We start from the raw sequence: 20600 nt of genomic DNA on the forward strand, positions 1-20600 counted from the left end.
GTAGGTGTGATAGCTGGTACTGGATTACCCTTTAAAATACAAGCTAAATTTGGTGCTTTTAAATTACAAGCGCTGTGTAACTGTATATTTTTACACCTGAGTGATCAGGTGAGGAGTAGCACAATTCCCTAGTCAAGTACACCTCTTTGCCATCCAGTAGGCATCTGTATGTGAAAGGCAAAGACCACACCTCGTGAAGATGAGCACTACCTAGGGGTTCATACCGGCCCCGTGGATAATGTTTCTTGCATCAACTAAATTTAAACAAGGAAAATGGTAAAGTTATTACTCCATGGATGAGCCAGACTGGGGAATCAGTTTCAGCTACTGAAAAGGGTAAAGGTTCTAACTTTTCAATGTGTAACAGACTGTATGTTGCATCCTTCATGGACATAAACTGTTGTTTATCTGTCAAGTTAAAAGGCAAAAATAATGATGACGTGTTGATTTAATCCAGAGGAACCTTACCCATCTTAAGTGTTTGCAAAGTCCAAGCAAACTGCATGATTGAAAGAAATTGATTTTGACCATGGTACAAAACAGACACTTTTATCATGAACAATATCCACAACAGATGAAACAATATGGTCTAATGTGTAAATGCGGGAGGAAAGCGTGTTAATGCTATTATCAACGTCAGCAAGCACCTTTTCTATATTAGCTTGGTCTATTGCCCTTAGATGCGAAGCTGCTTCAATTTGGGACAGCTTCCAGATTTCATTGTAAATAGCATACAGGAATCTTTTCAATCTGGGACCTGCAGGTCCTTTTATAAAATCTGTCAAATCAAGGTAATATGTTAATAAAGACAAATGGTGTTTAACTGACGATAGGGTGCAATGTTTCAACCAATTTTGACATAACTTCCTTACTGAATAGGTTGTAACTGAATGGGAGCTTGAAAAACGTGGATCAGGTCTATCGTGTATGTAAGCAGGGGCCTTGCCCAGAAAACGGTGTTAGAAGGAATCAGAACTTGTTTCCAAACCGACCAACCCAGGGTAGAAACATTAAAAGAAGCATTTGCAATTAATGACTGCAACTCATCAAGGGTCATATCTGTAGGATTGTTCCAGGTGTCATAAGCATACAGATCAGGAATTTTAGGGGCATTCATTTGTTTTGAAAAGGCCAACACAAAACAGGTTGTTTGATAAATCGAACTGTTTAAAAACAGAATTTGGTAAGGGATAAGGCACGCTCAATGTAAAGCCTCCGTGCCCTGTACCTGCCAGGATCTAGAACCCCAAACAGATTTTAGATCGACTGTATCTTTCCATAGTTCATAGCCACCTTAGCTAACTGATCAATAAAGGAATTGGAGTACAGTAACTTTGTGTGGGTGAGCCTTACTTTAGAATTGGATGTAGAAGTCATTCTAAAATAAAATGAATCAGGATTGGATTTATTAAAGTCAGTGAAGTATGTACATTTTTTCAAAAGGGTTTTTGAACTGCATTCAATGGGAGCTGGGCAATGTTCCCATTGTGTGTGATTAACCACATTTCTTAATGTATTAGCTGTATGCAGGAAATGATGGCCATAATGCTGGTAGCTAAATAAATCAGCATAATTAGCAGAATTCAAATACAAATCTTCAGCATCAAATGCAGCATAATACTTTAAATCAGAAAATAAAGACTGTACGGCTTGAACGTCCCAATCATTGGAGCGTATGTTTTGTTTCAATAAATCCCCCATAGAAACACGATGTACATTGGGGACATTAACCACTTCGGTGGGGCCATGAATTTGGAAGTTTACTACATCCCAAACTATTGCATCCACAACTGGCCATGTAGAGATGTCGACAAAAGTTTGGTCTCGTTTCATGATGTGTGAAGAAGAGTGTGTGCCAAAGTTCTATTAATTACCTTAACAGCAGAGCATTCAGTAAGGTAATGACCAGTGATTAGAAGGAAAAAGAATGTAACAAATCCAATCAACATGAACAAAAAATGGCAATGAGGACGAACCAGATGTAAGTCCAAGGTGGAACAAAAACATTTTGTTTAAACCAGGTGACTAAATTGGAAAATTTTGAGGGGGCACCCGATGTTAAGGAGTCAGTGTCAAAAGAAAAACCGGACTGGTCAACGGCATTTGCTTGCAAACCAGGCAATGACTCAGTAGTGGGATACGCATATTCAGTGTCTTCATGTGGACTGCAAGCCAGAGGATTTAACAATGTCTTAGTAACAGAGGTCATCTCTATGGCAGTGTCAGTCCTGATGTTGTTCTTTGAGTCCAAGACTGAACTCCTTAACATTGCTTGACAGGAGACAGCTGGAGTCATATGATGAAGGATCGGCCAGTCTTAGTTTGCCATTATCCACCAAGATGTATGTGTTATCCTTGCGACCAGGAAGTGGTTGTAAAATGACTGTACGAGTACCCTTCACTATAAGCACTGGAACCAGAGCACTATAAGAGGGGCCAAACTCTTTCTTGTTCTCCACCTTCTCATGGACCAGGTCTCCGACTTTAGGTAGCCAGCCAACTACCGGAATCTGTAGTGCAGCTTCAGTGGCGGAGGGCAAATGTTCCTTTGCAAGACTGTCACAAGTCTCTTGTAGGTTCTGTAATACAGCAGAATGATTATCTACGTCACAGGCTACGGCTGTCGCCGCCATGCCTAGACCATCAAGGTCGGGACAAAAATGTTTATGCAAAAGAGCATTTCGTATGGGGTCCACCCAACCAGAGATCTTCTAGGGAGATTATTAAGTGCACGTTGTACGCTATACAAATGGGTGAACCAGTTCCAGCCAGTATCTAGGACTCTAGCTGTCAAGGATTGCTTTAAGTCATGGTTCATTAGCTCCACAACGGAGGTACCCTCAGGCCTATATGGAGACAACAATTTGACCAGCACCCCTAAAGACCTAATGGCATCCTTGTATGCCTTAGAGGCGAACGCCGGACCCTGGTCAGAATAGAAGGTGCCACATGCAAAAATTCCCACAAAGACTCCCAGATCCCTGATGACAGTGTGTGCGTCAGTACTGCGTTGTGGCCAGACCCATAAAAAACGTGTGCACGGATCAACTGCAACTAAGAAAAACGTATACACCACATCTGAAGAAAAAGAACCACAGTGATCTAAATAAATACAACCGAATGGTTTATTAGAAATGTACAGCTGTGTTTGTGGCGGGCGTGCAGCAGTTGAAGAACTAATCTGCTGACAAATGTCACAATAAAGCACATAATCACAGGTTTGTTTATACAACCCACCCCACCAGTAACGTTGCTGTAAGATAGAAACAGTCTCCGAAACGCCTGCATGTGCCGAAGCCATGCCTTTGTGTGCAGCTGTTATCTTTGAAAGTCTGCAGTCTGCGTTGGCAATCAACCTGTCACCAACGTCGTTTATTCTCACATAGGGAACATTATCAGGACTTTAATGATAAGAGGATTTAGAAGGGAAGCCTTTTGGGTAATTATCTCCCTCTCTGTAGCAGCTGCTGCTACAATGTCATCATCAATCTTACTCCTGGACCTTGTAACTGCTGCAACTGAGTATGTGGCTATTGCTGTTCTAGCTGCTTCGTCAGCCAAACTATTGCCAACTGAGTGTACTCCTACGCACTGGTGGCCTAAAGTATGAATTACTTGCGTGTGAGGCAGACATTCTTTAACCCGTTTATCACTGCGGACATTTCGCTGCGGAGCGGGCGGTCTACGGAGTAGGTGGGGCTGCGTCGGCCAACGGTCGTGCGCAGCACCCAGAGGTAGTGCTTGCGTCGGCCGATCTGAGACTAAAAACCAAAGCATTTTATGCTTAATTGGGCTGCCTTTGGAATCACGATAGTCATTCTGAGACCAAAAGAATACATTGTCGTTGAAAGACTGAACACAGTAGTAAGCGTCACTTACAATCAAGGTTGTCACATCAGTATCAGCAAACTCCAGAGCTAGCACCAGAGCACGCAGCTCTGCAAACTGGGTGGTATAGTCCCCTAGTGCCTGCGTGTGCACGACACTGGACTTGAATTCACCATTCACCATGGTACCTGCCACTAAAGCGCAGGCTGCTGAATAAGAATGTTTTGAGACGGTTGCACAGAACCGTCAATGTAAATAATACAATGGTACTCCTCGAGTGGGCGCTTAGAGGAGCAGGATGAACAAATTCATACTGTAAGAACTCCTGAGTTTGCAATGAGGAGTCACAAATAAATGTGACATCAGGAGATGTCAGCGAAGTAGCCCATTGTATCAAACGAGGAGGTATCGTTTTTCAATTTGGTACACTGGCCTTCACCACTACTTCAAGAGCAGGATATAGTGTTACAACCAACATGCGTTTTCCCTGCGCCAGTGCGCGTTCATTCAGGATCGCCATCTGGACCGCTGTCAAGACTTTTCCAAACAATGAAAAGCGTATCTCAGCCGAAGTGTCCAAATGTGACTTGTAAGCAATAGGTTCTGTGTCCCCTTCATTAAATGTCAAGTAGGTGAAACCCACTGCGCCTGGCACAATTCTTATTACCAGGTTTATGTGGTTGTCACGTGTCAACAAGTATTTAGATTCAAGAAGATCAGACTGCAAAGATTGCAGTATAGCTGAATGTTCCAGAAGCCAGCAGGATTTTGTAAAGTTAAGTTGTATCAAGGCATATAGCGGTTTGATACGCTGGGCATATTCGGGAACGTAAGTTCAACCAAAGTTTAAAAATCACTGCAAAGATTGTAATTTTTTCAGAGTTGTAGAAGAACGAAAAGGTGCGCACTACTCCAAGAAGTGAGGCGCCAAGCCTCTACCTTCATTGTTGAGCTCGTAGCCCAGGAACAACACTGTGTACTCTGCAATGTGTGATTTTGCAAAGTTAAATTTGGAACCGTAGTCTGCAAACAAAACTATGATGCAGTCCACGCGACAAAAATGAGGTCATAATTCGTCGTCCGTGAGCTAAATATCATCACGTACGAGTACGCATCAGGGTCTAGGTCGTCTAACATAGACGACACGTGTGGCGAAAATGCCCGGGCTGTTCTTGTAGTCCATGGCCAATCTTCTAAATTGTTTATCTTAGCCGCCGGAAGGAAAAGCTGTCCATTGACTACTTATAGAGGACAGGTTATGACTATAAAAGCCATTTGAGATGTCGAGTGGTTTTAAATCTTTTTCTTACTAGAAGGTCCAAGAGGGCAGAACTATGGGTATTCTGAACCGCACAGGTTCGATAATGAGAGTTCAAATGTCGATAATCCAAAACTAGGCAGTACGACCCATCGGGTTTGGTTACAGTAACAGGAGGGTTATTCATTGGTGACATGCATGTCTCAATCGCTCCTTGATACTCTAATTGTTCTAAAATCTCAGAAAAGGGAGTCTTTGCCTCCCGCCGGAGAGGAAATTGGGAGCTGTGGCTTTGGCATACACCGCAATGGTATCTCATGTGCAGGCGAAAGTTGTACCCAGCCAACCTGAGGACGGTACAAAGCTTGCACCAGAGCCCACTCCTCTGCAGAAGCCTTTGCTTGTTCTTTGGGTACTGTGTGAAAAAAACTAGGGAGGATTACATCCTCTCCCCTCAGAACGGCTAAAACAAAAGGCGAGGGCCAATCTGCCTCAGCTAATAAGATGTCATATGAAGAAGTCAGATTTTCCCAAAATATCCCTTTAACAAATTAAAAATACTATGTCATATAGTCCGCCAGGGGGAGCCACTCTGGTGTCAGCAATTTCAACTGTGATGAAAGTGTCAGTAGCTGTCGCCTTCAGAAATGGACACAGTGTTTGCCGCACTATTGTAACCTCCGCTGCACTGTCTAGCAGCGTTACTGCCCATATTAGGTTCCGAAGTTGGGTTCTCACCGTCTGTGGCATATCTTGCTGTTAATGCAACAACTTTCTTTTTCTGAAACAGAGGACATTGATGAGGAAAATCGTCCTGCTTACCTTTACCGTTAGTCTGACGAGGTTGCTCACGTCCTTGCGGGGCACCTCGACCTCTGCCGCGATCCTGGCGATCCCCTTCACTGGCTTGTAAGCCTGATGTTTCCTGTGGAGAACGCTGATCAGGGACCTGAAATCTATCAGGAGACCTAATTCTCGCACGGTCGTGCAAATCATAAGTGCGCTCAGTAGACTCAGGTATCGGTGACGCAGCACATGACCCTTGTTTCTGTTGTTGCTTCCCATTTTTCCAATTCTTTTTCAGAAAAACTGGACGGTCGTCTTTATTAGACTGCGCCGTCTGAGTTTGCTGTTGTGCGGGTGTTTTAGCAAAAGGCTTAAAACCCAAACTATTGCGGCCGATGGTTTTATAAGCCTCAGCAATAATCTTTGGTAACTCACGGGGTTTTGCATCTTCTGGGACAAGGCGCAAAGCATTAGACACCTGAAAGTTAACCGCATCTCCCTTAACATTCGCAAGGATGAAATCAGCAACTACGTCAAACACTTCAACAAGCCTCATTCCCGACTCAACTGCCACCTCCGGACCGTGCTTATCCTGAACAAGCTTGATCACTGAGGGCAGCACTGTCAAAGAAGGTGTGCCGAAACACTTACATACCACAAAACACATCAGGTCTAGAAAGAAAGGTGGGAGAATGAGAGAAGGCAGGGGTGAATGTATGTCAATAGGTTAAGACACCAGCCTCCTCTATTGGAGAAGAGAACCTCTTTTGCCAGAACCCATCATTCACAGATTGTGATGTCTCATCATCTGGGTCTAGCCTCCTGTCACCAAGGACCTTAGTCTCCAGAATTGACTAGGGTACCCTTAGCTGATTGAAGGACTAGACGATGGCTGATGACTCCACAGAGTACAACATAGAACCCAAAGGCATACCTTCATGCTATGTGAAGAGGGTTTTTAACTAAAGAAGAAGAAAAGTGCAGCGCTGGATGATACGAAAAGTGTATTAAAAATGACTAAAGGAGCTCTATACCAATTTTATTCCAAGAGTGCCCTTGTCATGATTAAAAAGCAGTATGCTAACACTTGAGATTATCAACTGTTAAGCAGTGAAATTAGGTCGACATGTTTCTGCCCTCGCAAGGATCTAATAGAATCGGGGCATTCTTCAGGACCAGATAAAGAACAAATATATATAAAGCTGCTGCTAATTGTGAAAAACTATACAATAATGAATGTAAAAAGAAACATATCATATACTACACCGGATCTATTCATAATGTACCATCTGCAGCCCATATGCCTCGAACCATATCATATACTACACCGGTAATGTCCAACTGGGCAAGTGTGAAAGTAATTACCGGGTACCTGCAAAGACAATGTACATATATTCAGAAAATTGCTTCCCCCACCTAACACATTCACCAAAACACTGGCCTCTCTCTTCTAAGAGGGCTTAAATGAAACCCAAAAGTGGTTTCAATGAAATCTCGATAGTACATGCACTTACCCATATCAATTGGGTGTCACCTTCACCTCTACCTGGTCACTACTCAGGGAATGGGGCCCGCTCTGTAACAGAAAGCGATGTCCATGACACAATTTATCATGGCATACCTGCCCGTCATATAATTCTTACTCATTTAACACCCTTGACAAATGCAACGCACTCTCGATACATAATATAGACTCCTCCGCTCGTGGTTAAAAAAGCAACTCTGGTAAATCGCATATTAAAAAGTAGTGTGATGCAAACCAAAGTATACCGCGGTTACACTCAATCATTGTATTTAAACCAATGTATACCGCGGTTGCACTCTATTGTTGTCTGTAAAAAACAAGCCATAAGCCACAAGCTAATCACTTTTAAGTTCTTATGGCTCATGTCAAATTACGTGATTAAGACAGTGTGTGCAGCTTAGTAAAATAGCACTAGAATCTTAAATCGGCCTTCGTCTTAAATTGTAGTTCTATCTCAGTTACGCTGCGTCTCACGCGGCAATGAAACTATCCGAATTTACATATCAAAGGCCTTTAGCCTAAGTGTCGTGAACTTTGTCGAAAAAAGGCCTTACCTTTCCGTCGGTACCCCGGGGCGGTCATTGAACAATGACCAGAGGTACCGGCGGCGGCCATGACGGGATTATTTGACCTGCGCGTGGAGTAACGTAGGGGTCCTGATTAGTCTCTATTTGCCTGCCTGTAAGGAAGCCCGCAATATGATCGTTCTGCGCATGACAACTAGGGAAAACACTTTCCGGTAGCGCATAATCACAACGATTCGATGGCAGAAAGTTGTTCGTGACAATGCGCATGCGCTGTAATCTTAAATAAATTTTGATGAAAAATGACAAGCATAGCGCAATGACGAATCCGCTCAATGATTAATGATGTACTGGTGACCCTTACCTATTACCACACTGTAGTACCTATTAATATATTATTTCAATATCAAGTGTGTATACAGTTGTAATTACAAATGAAAGGGGCCTAGCACAATGTAAAAATGTGTGCAATGATTGTCCAAGAATGTTGCCTTTGCCTAACCATACTTCACTGAACCATAAGTATGGACAAAAACACAGAAGAATTCTGTATGTAATGTTTCAAAATCTACAGTCAGAAGTTAAAGTGACAACCATGGTATCTCATCGTTGAGCCCAACGAGGTCACTTTTCAATCTGAATACCCATCGTTGCTCCCTGCGCAGAAGAAAATGTTGAATATCTGTCACATGAGCAGGGATGTATGGTTTCTCTAAGACTTCACGTAAAATCAAAGTGAGAATTTCGGAGCATAGGAGCACCATTCGGTGCAAAAAAAGCGCAACCAAACTCACCAACCATTACATAGCTGCAGGACATACAGACACCGATCTCCACTGGATTATCTTAGAGAAACCATACATCCCTGCTCATGTGACAGATATTCAACATTTTCTTCTGCGCAGGGAGCAACGATGCTTGTCATTTTTCGTCAAACTTTATTTAAGATTACAGCGCATGCGCATCGTCACAAACAACATTCTGCCATCGAATCGTTGTGATTATGCGCTACCGGAAAGTGTTTTCCCTAGTTGTCATGCGCAGAACGATCATATTGCGGGCTTCCTTACAGGCAGGCGAATAGAGACTAATCAGGACCCCTACGCTACTTCACCCGCAGGTCAAAAGATCCCGTCATGGCCGCCGCCGGTACCTCTGGTCATTGTTCAATGACCGCCCCGGGGTACCGACGGAAAGGTAAGGGCTTTTTTCGACAAAGTTCACGACGCTTAGGCTTAAAGGCCTTTGATATGTAAATTCGGATAGTTTCATTGCCGCGTGAGATGCAGCGTAACTGAGATAGAACTACAATTTAAGACGAAGGCCGATTTAAGATTCTAGTGTTATTTTACTAAGCTGCACACACGGTCTTTATCACGTAATTTGACATGAGCCATAAGAACTTAAAAGTGATTTGCATGTGGCTTGTGCCTTTTTTTTTACAGACAACGATCGAGTGCAACCGCGGTATACATTGGTTTACATACAATGATTGAGTGTAACCGCGGTATACTTTGGTTTGCATCGCACTACTTTTTAATATGCGATTTACCAGCGTTGCTTTTTTAACCACGAGCGGAGGAGTCAATATTATGTATTGAGAGTGTGTTGCATTTGTCAAGGGTATTAAATGAGTAAGAATTATATGACGGGCAGGTATGCCATGATAAATTGTGTCATGGACATCGCTTTCTGTTACAGAGCGGGGCCCCATTCCCCGAGTAGTCACCAGGTAGAGGTGAGGGTGACACCCAATTGATATGGGAAAGTGCATGTACTATCTAGACTTTATTGAAACCACTTTTGGGTGTCATTTAAGCCCTCTTTGAAGAGAGAGGCCAGTGTTTTGGTGAATGTGTTAGGTGGGGGAACCAATTTTCTGAATATATGTACATTGTCTTTGCAGGTACCCGGTAATTACTTTCACACTTGCCCAGTTGGACATTACCGGTGTAGTATATGATATGTTTCTTTTTACATTCATTATTGTATAGTTTTTCACAATTAGCAGCAGCTTTATATACATTTGTTCTTTATCTGGTCCTGAAGAATGCCCCGATACTATTAGATACTTGCGAGGGCAGAAACATGTCGACCTAATTTCACTGCTTGACAGTTGATAATCTCAAGTGTTAGCATACTGCTTTTTAATCATGACAAGGGCACTCTTGGAATAAAATTGGTATAGAGCTCCTTTAGTCATTTTTAATACACTTTTCGTATCATCCAGCGCTGCACTTTTCTTCTTCTTTAGTTAAAAACCCTCTTCACATAGCATGAAGGTGTGCCTTTGGGTTCTATGTTGTACTCTGTGGAGTCATCAGCCATCGTCTAGTCCTTCAATCAGCTAAGGGTACCCTAGTCAATTCTGGAGACTGAGGTCCCTGATGAGAGGAGGCCAGACCCAAATGATGAGACATCACAATCTGTGAATGATGGGTTCTGGCAAAAGAGGTTCTCTTCTCCAATAGAGGAGGCTGATGTCTTAACCTTTTGACATACATTCACCCCTGCCTTCTCTCATTCTCCCACCTTTCTTTCTAGACCCAATGTGTTTTGTGGTATGTATACGTTCTAAAGGGGAAATACACCTTGCAGGTCTTTAAAATTTCCCTGAGACCTCCCTTAATGTTTTGTTTTTCGTGCCGAAACACTTCCCATACACCTCTGCGAATACTTTACCTCAATTCTCACAATCGGTTACCTCTGGTATTAAGTCTTTCTGCAAACTAATTGTGAGGACCCTGTGTTTTTCCACAGGCGTTGTATTAGGAAATTCTAAGAGAGAGAGTACCCCACTATCTCCAGGGATCGGGGTACAAGGACAACCAGTCTAGGGAGAATCCCTGGGTACACACTCACAAGGAAATTTGTACAATTTCCGTGTTTTAACCGTCTATGTGTTACACAGACGTATTTCCACCCACACAGCCCAATTAGTCACAGAGGAGGTAAATGGTCAAATTCCACACTAAAATTAAACGTTCACAATCTTTTTAATAAAAAAACATACAAGAGTTTATATACACATAAGCAAATTAAAATTTCAAAGCGTAGTCTTTGAATCTATACATTAAAAACAGGTATCCAAAAGCAGTTCAGTGTAAACAATAGACAAGCATAAATTCATGTATCACAGTTCATAGGTCAAAAAAACATGTTAAAAAACAGATATAACAGACAGAAGTACTATATAATCATGAAAAAACCCCTCTACATTATGGCCTTTGGATTTCTCTGCCACTCGAATAGCTAGATCCAGTTGTCTTTAATTGACACTACGAAGGCCCAGATGGCTTGGACAGAGAGGGACCTACAATCTGAGATATCAGAAGCACAGTCGTATTAATGTTGCCACCCAAACTAAACAGCTATCGCCCAACTTTAGATTGTGATCAAAACACTTAAACTTCTTACACATGACATGTCGTACAGCAACACAACTCCATAAAATCAGCCTATGGTTGGTACTCACTGTGTACTATGCCATGCCCAAAAGCCACTTTTCGCACTTAGCATGGAACTGTCCCACAGTAGCACACTTTTTGGCCAAGTTGTGCAACACAGTGAGTGGCATAACGGGGCACCACTCCCGCCGGACCCCACTGCCCGCCTGCTGGACTACGTGAAGAATATCCCGAAGGGCTGCAGATGCCTCACAGCGATGCTACTACTGCTGGCTAAACGCAGAGAGGCGGATACACTGCGAAAGACGGCGAGCACCAACCCAACGAGCCTTTATAGACATTTCATACAGCAAGGAACAATTATCGACATACTGGGACCTGTTATCCCAAACAACATGACCCAAAGACATCTGGAAACCCTTTACATCCTACTTAAGACTGACTGATACAGAGGGGACAACCACACCTGATCCCAACCCACTTACTACACAACCTAACACAAGAAGGTTTCTTTCAGCAGGGGACCCTCGCCGCTTTAAATTGGATCTATTGTTATTGACAGCAAGTGGGGCAGAAACCAATGTGGGTTAGATGATTTCTGATGTCTGTACCTCCGAACAGATATGTATGGAGCAGACCGTTTTGTATACCATGAGAATGGTGAAAATGTGCACTGTCTTCACGAATGACTAAGTTGGGGGGATGTGTTAACTATTTGAAAACCAATAAACTCTTTGTCATCCTTAACTCAGTGCCAAAAGCCAGGGGCATTGTATCCGAACCTGAGAACTACTGTGGCTTGGGTAGCACCAGTTTCAAGCTTGGATGGGGCTGACGCAGCACTGTCTCAGAGTCAGAAAGAACAATAACCTACGCATGCAGAGTCAGTGATGACAGAATAGGCATTAAGGGACCGAACTCTGCTGAAGGTCATAGAGCTGGAATGGAGCTTAGTACCGAAGTCATTCTGGATGGACTCAGGGGGTCCAGACTGCATTACGGGAGGGCCCATCGATAGTAATCCAGGAGGACCACCTGTCAGCTCTTTGAGCCAGAAGACGTACTTTGCGGGAAACGGTTGCACATCGATCTGGACAAATGTCTCATAAAACTCCTGAAGCTGGGCAGGAGTCACTCTGGCACCAGGAAATCCAGGAGGTGCAGAGACTGAGTAGGTGCTGACTCTGCAGTTGGATTGCAAGAGCGGGATCTAGAGGCTCAAGGATGTCCCCTACGAACCTTCTGGGGAAATGGAAGGGCATGGCAACGTCAAGCAGCGCTTTGCCAACTTCTTTTTAGACTTACCCGACGACAACTTAGAGGATGATCAATCACGGGAATAGCTCCTGAAGACCCCAAAAACAGGAGCCATGCAGGGTTCTCCGTTGTCACGCTGCAAAAGCTTCATCACCCTCTCCTGAATCTCTTTTCAGTGCATCAAGAGACAATCAGAGCAGGCCTTGGAGTTGTGGCTCAATCCCAAGTACCACATATAAAACAAGAGAGGATCAGGACATTCACCCCAAAGTTTAAATACCTTAGGTTCTGAAGGGGACATATCTCTAGCACACTGTAAAAAGGTATGAAGAAAGAGCTTCAAAAAAGACAGGAAAACATGGATCGAAAAGTGACAGAGGAAGCTCTCCAGATCTGCAACTTCTAGGGAGGAAGAAAGGAAATGATATCACACGCTAAGCTGGCACCTATATAGGTACCACACACGTCACATCCGGCGCAGACAGTATTGATGTGGAGCCCTTGGCGCCACCTACCAGTGCACAGAGGCACTGCTCAAGATTTTCTGGATCCAGCCTGACTCCTGGGAAATATTCTGAGGTAAGGAATCTGTGGTTAGAAGTCTCTTTCAGAAATTAAATTTCATTAACCTGTCGCAACATAGCTTCATACTTTTTGGGGATTGTGTGTTGTCAAACTAAATATTCGCCTTTCCAAAAAGTATATCAGTCCTTTAAATGATGTTCGTATCAAGGTAAATAGAATTGATCTCCTCCAAACATGAATAGAATCAAATCTTGCAAATCTACACAGGAATGTTACAATAGCACCGGTACTTTAATGAAGATACTATTTGAACCCTCCTTCTTGCTTCTGAACTTTGCTTATTTCTGCATAATGTGAACGCCTTGCCTTCTAATTCTTTCTTAACAGAGGGAAAAACGTGTGCTCTTGAGTAAAAGATTCATATTATAGAAATCTAAAGCCTGTCTGGAATGCTGCACTAAGTTGGCTTGGGTTCCTTCCTCCCAACATAATGTTTTCATATCAGAGTATTCCAAAATTGTTACAAAACTCGTAGTGTAAAAAAATAAAACCACCCACCATTCTGTCAACTTACCCAAGGTGAGGGCCGCCATTCATCAAATCGAACACCTGAGCAGGGTTTAGTAGCTGCTTAAATCTTCGAAGAAACTTTACCCCCTGGTTGTCACCACTTTTAGAGTTTACAAATACCAGGAGAGGACTAGTACAAGACGGAGTACAGGATGCCTTCCAGAAACCTGCAAGGAAAAGAGATAAAAGAGTACTGAACAGAAGGTCTGAGGATAAGTGCTGAGTGAAAAGGACATCATTCAGATGTTTGCTGTGGAAGTAGCTCAAGAGAAGCCACGAGTTTCACAATGGAAAGTGCAGAGAACTAATGAAAAGGTGGCAGGTTGCTTACCAGAACTATGGACTGGAGGAACGTGGTGAGCTTAAATCTACTAAAATTAACAAGAAGAAATCATTTTACATGCCTTTAACAGTAGATTTGAAGTGTATTTCTATAATAAACGCTCAAGATGTGTATAATTTCACTATCAAGTAGTTAGGCAAGGCATGAAAACTAGTTCTCTCTCACACAGAAAATTGTCCTCATTAATCAACAAGCATTTACAATGCAATGGTCTCGGCATTATTAAAGGTAGAGCTATTTGCATTGCTCATGACTTTTTTTTTTAAACATAAATAAATGGTATTGTCATTTACAATGGCAATAGGTGAGCATTAGAGAGTAGTAGAGAGTATTCGCGGACACAGAGCCACACACGAAAACAGAGCACCACACACACACACGCAGAGCCCAACACACAGAGCCCCACAAACAGAGCCCCACAAACAGAGCCCCACAAACAGAGCCCCACAAACAGAGCCCCAAACACAGAGACCCCCACACACACACACAGAGCCTCACACACACACACAGAGCCCCACACACACACAGAGCCCCCCACACACACACAGAGCCCCCCCCCACACACAGAGCCCCCCACACACACAGAGCCCCCCACACACACAGAGCTCCACACACACACACAGAGCTGTCGCGACTAGGACAACGCAGGCGCCTGTCACAAATCAGAACCAGATAAGAGAAAGCAAATGGCATTGGTTGGTTAGAAGCACAAGTTCAAAGTCAAATTCAAAGGTCGGAGCCTAAAGGATAAAAACATAGGTCAAAGGTCAGGACAAATGAACATAAACTTATACCACAGATAAAATAGAACGTGGGAGGCCCAAACGGAAAGAATCAAAATCCCAAAAATTTCCCAAACAAAGGTAACTGCTGAAACATTGGTAAAGGCAGCGAGTGTGGTGGGAGAGACATGGGAGGGGCGAGTCTGGGAGCCCGGGAGGGGCTGGCATAGCACTGATGCTGGCGCTCTGGGAACCAGAGGCTGGGCGGGAGCCCAGATGTGCGAGGGAGGGTCTGAGACCTGTGCATGGGGTCATGGTGAGTAGAAGGGAGGGGGCAGGGGCCGAGCCGGGGGCCAGGATGCGGGAGGGTCACTCAGGGAGGGGAAAAAGACCACGACAGAGAGGGCGGAGGGCCACGGGGAATGACCAGGCACCCGTCCAAGACACCTGCTGCGAAGAGAGCCACCCATCAGGAAAGTGCGGCAAAGCGGGTTAGGTGCAAGGTGAATAGAGGCGAGGGGGGCAGAGCATAGCGCTGATGCTGGCGTTCTGGGAACCAGAGGCTGGGCGGGAGCCCAGATGTGCGAGGGAGGGTCTGAGACCTGTGCATGGGGTCATGGTGAGTAGAAGGGAGGGGGCAGGGGCCGAGCCGGGGGCCAGGATGCGGGAGGGTCACTCAGGGAGGGGAAAAAGACCACGACAGAGAGGGCGGAGGGCCACGGGGAATGACCAGGCACCCGTCCAAGACACCTGCTGCGAAGAGAGCCACCCATCAGGAAAGTGCGGCAAAGCGGGTTAGGTGCAAGGTGAATAGGGGCGAGGGGGGCAGAGAACATTATATTACATTCATGAGAACATTACCTGGCAGCTGTGGCACCGGGGCCCACTTAACTCCAGCTGGGGGAGGCGGGCCATTTCACATCTTTGCACCCTTGCTGGATGGGTAGGGGGCGGCTAATGGGTGAGCCCGGGACAGAAATACATCTATACTGCGAGGGAGACGGGCCGACGGGGAGAGGCAAGGAAAGCAGCAACTTGTTGGGTGAAAGGGACGGGCCGTTCAAAGAGAGGGCAAGGCAGAAAGAAGGGAGACGTGCTGGTGACGGGAAAAAGGGGGAGCCGGGCTAGCGAGACAGGAGTATAGAAAGGCGAGCAGAGACTAGTGAGAGGAGGCGCTGATATAGTGGAATGAGGGAAGGGATAGTAAGGGAGAGGGAGCAAGCGGCTGAAAAGATAAGCAGATCATAGTGAGGGAGATGGAGGCGAATGAATATGAGAGAAAAGGGACGGTTGCGCGGAGGGAGGACAGGCTGCCGAAAGCAAAACACGACACAGTGAGAGGAGCAGGAGACAGATGGGCGTAAAAAGAGAGAGCGGGGACTAGGGAGAGGGGACCAGCGGAGGAGAAAGAGAGGAGGGACAAACGAGGGACGGAGAAAATAGACTGGTGTGAAAGAGAGCAGTGTGCAGGCACAAGTGAGAGCGAGGGACAGGCGGACAGATATTAACGAGGGAGAGAGGACAGACGGACGAAACGGAGAGGAGGGTCGAATTTGGGGGTAGGACGGTGAGTGCAGACTGGCGAATGGAGAACTACAACTAGAGTTGATAGAGAGGCCCAATGATGAAAAGCGGAGCCCGGACTCGTGGGGAGAGGCGGGTGAAAAGGTGAGATGAGAACCAGTGAGTTGCCTGCTGAAAGAAGCACAGGAGGCAGTGTGGGAGCGGGGACAGAGGGATGAAATGGAGAGCGGATAGCAACGAGGTAGAGGCAGGACAGACGGATGCGAGGGAAAGCAGGGGGCCGGGGGCGTTGAATGGTGAATGGATACAAAATGCTAGCGTGGGGAGAGTAGCAGACGGGGGAATGGTTCACGGGAGCTAGTGCGCAGGAGAGGGCACGGTGAAGAAGACGAGCACGGGGTGAGTAGATATGCGGATGAAAGGAGGAGCGAGCAGGGAGCACTCACTGGAAAGCAGACTTGACTAGCACTAACCAGCGAGGGGTTGGGGACAGACTAGTTAAGAGAGCAGGGGCTAGTGAGGGAGAGGCGACAGGCGGGAGGCAGAGCGGGGATGTGTGAGCGGAGAGTGGCCGACTGGTGCAAGAAGACGACGAACTAGTAGGGCAGATGAGTGAAAGAGACCATGGACTAAAAAGAGAGAGAGGGAGAGGAAAGACGGATAAACGGAAAGCAGAGACGAATGAGCAAGAGATAGATTTTGGACTGATAAAAAGGACAGCAGGAAGAGATATGGGAGTGAGAATTCGGGTGAAATGGGGAGCAGCTACCAATGAGGGAGAGGGGACGGGCGAAGAGGAACCGACAGGTGTAAAGGACAGCAGGGGCTGGTGAGGAAGGACTGAGGACAGGGAGAGGGTGAACTCATGAGAATAGAAGGTGAAAGGTGTCTGGGAGTAGAAACTATGGTCTTCCCTGCCGTGCCCGCTTTTGTGCTGAGGTGTTCCTGCATACCTGTGAAGGGCCGAGCCCCATGCGGACACTCTGGGACCGGACCTCGGCCAGCTTTGCTCGGTGGCAGCGCTGTCCGCCCTCCCCGTGGCCAGCGTGCGGGTGTTGCTGCTGATAGCCGTGCTGCCAGGGCCTGCTGCCGGGCGTCGGCTCATCTGCTGGTAATCACTGCTGCAGTCCATCACACGCTGAAATGGCGGCGCTGCAGTGCTAGTGCTTCTCGCCGTGCATGCTCTCGGGAGGGAGGGCATGCTCGAGCCGCAGAGGTAAGGGCAGAAGGGTGATCGCGGGGGACCGACGTGAGCCAAGGGCGCGGAAATATGACCCCGAACTGCACCAGAGCCCGGACTGACTGGTGAGGGAAGGAAAGCAGAGATTCAGACTTCTCAACAGGGGAACCAAAATGGCAGCCGCAAAGCTCCGAACATTTTCGGATTCAGTGGCGTGTTTTTGGCTTCTGAGTGACGGATGACGTCACAGGTGGAAAGAACGCCAAAAACACACCCCCGAATACGAAAGAGACGGGGCTTGATTGGAGTGACGCCCATCTCATCCAATGACTGGCTTCCGTTTAGGAAGCCAGCCGATGGAGGAGAGAGGCGGGTTCAAGCCCCATACTAAAAAACATTAAATCTCCGACCGGAGACTGCGCAAGCGCAGCCTTTCGGTCCTCGACCTAAAAACCATCAAAGAGGAGTTGGATCTCATGTTCTGGAAGAATACCTTTGAGAAAAATCGGTGGGACAGCTATTTTCGGTCAGCAGTATATTTTATGCCACTGACGTACTAGTAACTGATGGCGTCATCACAGGGTTTTGTCCTCCGCCAGGAGGTAATCTCTCTGACCAAAGAGATTTTATGGGATCCGCATTAGAATAAAGATCTAAAATTACATCCTGTCTGATAAAGGTAATTTTAATAGGAACCTAGATAGGGATAAGGCTGAAAACAAAGATGGATGTGTATAGGGATGTGTAATGTGTCCCCCACACCACTCAGTAAAAACATGTCTACATGTTTCTGCCTACTTGTGCACTCAATGGGTCGGAGGCTTTTGTCACGACCAATAAGAATAGAAGGACCCCCAAGTTTTCCGAGCCAATTGCAACGGTGCCCCCAGGTTTTTATGTGGTTCAGTTCACTTTACTCCAGTTATGGAGAAAACACTGTTCTTCTCTTTTTTTAATAGCATAGGCACCATAGGTTCTGGAGGGAGGGAGTGTAGGTGCCCTCTTTGGTGCAGCACATCCATGTGGATACAGTCTCTCCCATCTTGAATGTTACATTAATCAAAGGCATGTCCCGAGTAACTTGAAAAAGCGATTTACTATGATGCCATCTTTAGATCAGATTTTGCTTGACTGTGCCTTGCATGCAAGAAGCTGAGGATAGTGGAATGTGCCAACACTAACAAGCATTGGTAAAGCCAACAGGTATTTCTAAATGTTCATAAGGTCTTTATGCATGTAGAAGTGCTGCTTCAGTGTAAGTATGACATGTTTGTGTTTTCGCATTGATTTCAGGAAAGATAACTGAGGAATAAAATACTTTGGTTTTATATGCTTTGTGGGCCTCAACCACAAAGATAACATCTGCACCCTCCACAAGGAGCCCATGTTGCAGTAAATGAGCTCTAACAGTATGTTTACAGGATTGTTAACTGCTAGTGCCATATTTAATTATTGGAATTCAAAGAAAGTAAAATACTATAGAGGGGTAACCCTTTTAAAGGCTCGGGGCTTGGCCAGCAAGACGACCGCTTAGATGCTCCGTTTGGTGCTCCTGCTGGAGCCAGTGTAATCCTGCCATACTGCTGGGTGATCCTTCCAGTTTTAACATCCGCTGCTTTCTACCAGCTCCTGTGCTGATACCAGACAGGCTGCAGGCTCCTGAGATACCCTTTGAGGCGTCACTGAGCGCGGCCTGGATCGCTTGACCTGTCACCATCTTGACTCCCGGGGGCGATCTGGCCTCGAGCAGCGCGGGAGGGCTCCACCCAACATTGGAAAGCCTGGTGCTGTAGACACCAGGGGCCCAAGTGATGGTGACAACTTCTGGGCCTGGGAGAGATAGTGGAGGCCCCTGCCGCCAGACTGTGGAGCTCGTGACAGGGGCTGACGGTCTCCTGATCCGGCGACTTGCACTGTGATGGCGCATGCGGCAAGAGAGCCTGTTGCTGGTGGCCATGAATGGACTGGTGGGGGGGTACCCCCCTCCGAGAGGATGACTGTTAGAAGTTTGTCTGGGCCACGCTGTATGGCGGGCTCCAGGAAAATGGCGGAAGAATCAGAGTGCTTAGTAGGGAAGCACTGGACTGAGTCCTATGTGGGATGCCTCATGGCGCTGCCGGAGCAGCATCCGCAGCCTACTGTGACCCTTGCCGTTGGCCAAGTGGGTGAGGCACTGCGCCCGGATCCGTTGCCCTTCCCCAGACTGCACAAACAAGTCAATGCTTCCTAAATGGGCCCCAGCTCTCCTGTTCCTGCAGCCAGAGGTTAGCTCCTGGAAGTAAAGGGTGGGTGCAAGACCTGCTTATTGCAGATCATTAAACTACCGCCTTACAGTGCACCCTCTGCTGCCCCTCATATACTAACTGAGTGGTTCATATATGGGGGGCCCAGGCAGAGGGGAATCAGGTGTGGCCCTTACCACTAAACAAAGAGGCGCTGATGGCACGGGAAAACCCCCACTACAGGGAGATGTATTCTGGTGTGCGACCTCCATTGACCGGCATGCGATCGCCGCAGCCTGGAGGTCAGAGGCTGGGCATAAAAACTGGCCACCAAGATAGACTTGCCGTTCCCTGGGGCCTATAATGTTGTCTCGGGGCTGCACGGCAAAGACTCATTCTAGACAAGCAACTATCTACTTTTTCAGGACTCCAGGAAGACACTGCAGACTGCCTGGGACTGCTGTTGTGTGTAGTGGCCTATGTTTGGCTGAGGAGTGGAGACGCAGGGGGCTGTCACAGTCCCCCTTAAGAGGACCACTCTTCGATCTCCAAGTCTGGTGGGCAGCCTGATCTCATAGTGGTGAAGAACATAGAAACTGCTCACATAGATAAAATAATCAATTACACACAACCTGGTCCCTCAGAAGGCAAAACTCAGGAAAGAGCACTGACTGGCCGAACAGAGAAACCGGATGGTGCAGCGGGCACAGCTCTGTCCCTGGCAGACCTACCTTCAGCAATCCAAAATTCAAGCGAGGAGATGGCTTACAAGATTTACACTGTTGCCACTGATTTCAAACTGCTGCTGACTCACCTACAAAATGTCTTGGACCGCGTGACGACCATGGAGCACATGTGGACTTCCTGCAGCAGGAGGTCTGCACTCCCTGTGACACAGTCATCAATCTGCAGAAATTGGTGGCCCGCTT

The 20600-nt window shown here is 46.3% G+C and overlaps 1 protein-coding gene across 23 annotated transcripts in view; it reads right to left on the reverse strand.

Moving 5' to 3' along the window:
- Window positions 1-20600, reverse strand: part of DGKD (diacylglycerol kinase delta) — a 1053390-nt gene that overhangs the window by 604065 nt on the left and 428725 nt on the right. For all 23 annotated transcript variants that reach the window (XM_086943829.1, XM_086943836.1, XM_086943828.1 and 20 more), the window contains one exon: window positions 13685-13847. In XM_086943829.1, the coding sequence (XP_086799955.1) occupies window positions 13685-13847 (163 nt within the window). The remainder of the gene's footprint in view (window positions 1-13684; window positions 13848-20600) is intronic.

Source organism: Lissotriton vulgaris, chromosome 11 (genome assembly GCF_964263255.1).
Source record: "Lissotriton vulgaris chromosome 11, aLisVul1.2, whole genome shotgun sequence".
Taxonomy (NCBI): domain Eukaryota; kingdom Metazoa; phylum Chordata; class Amphibia; order Caudata; family Salamandridae; genus Lissotriton; species Lissotriton vulgaris.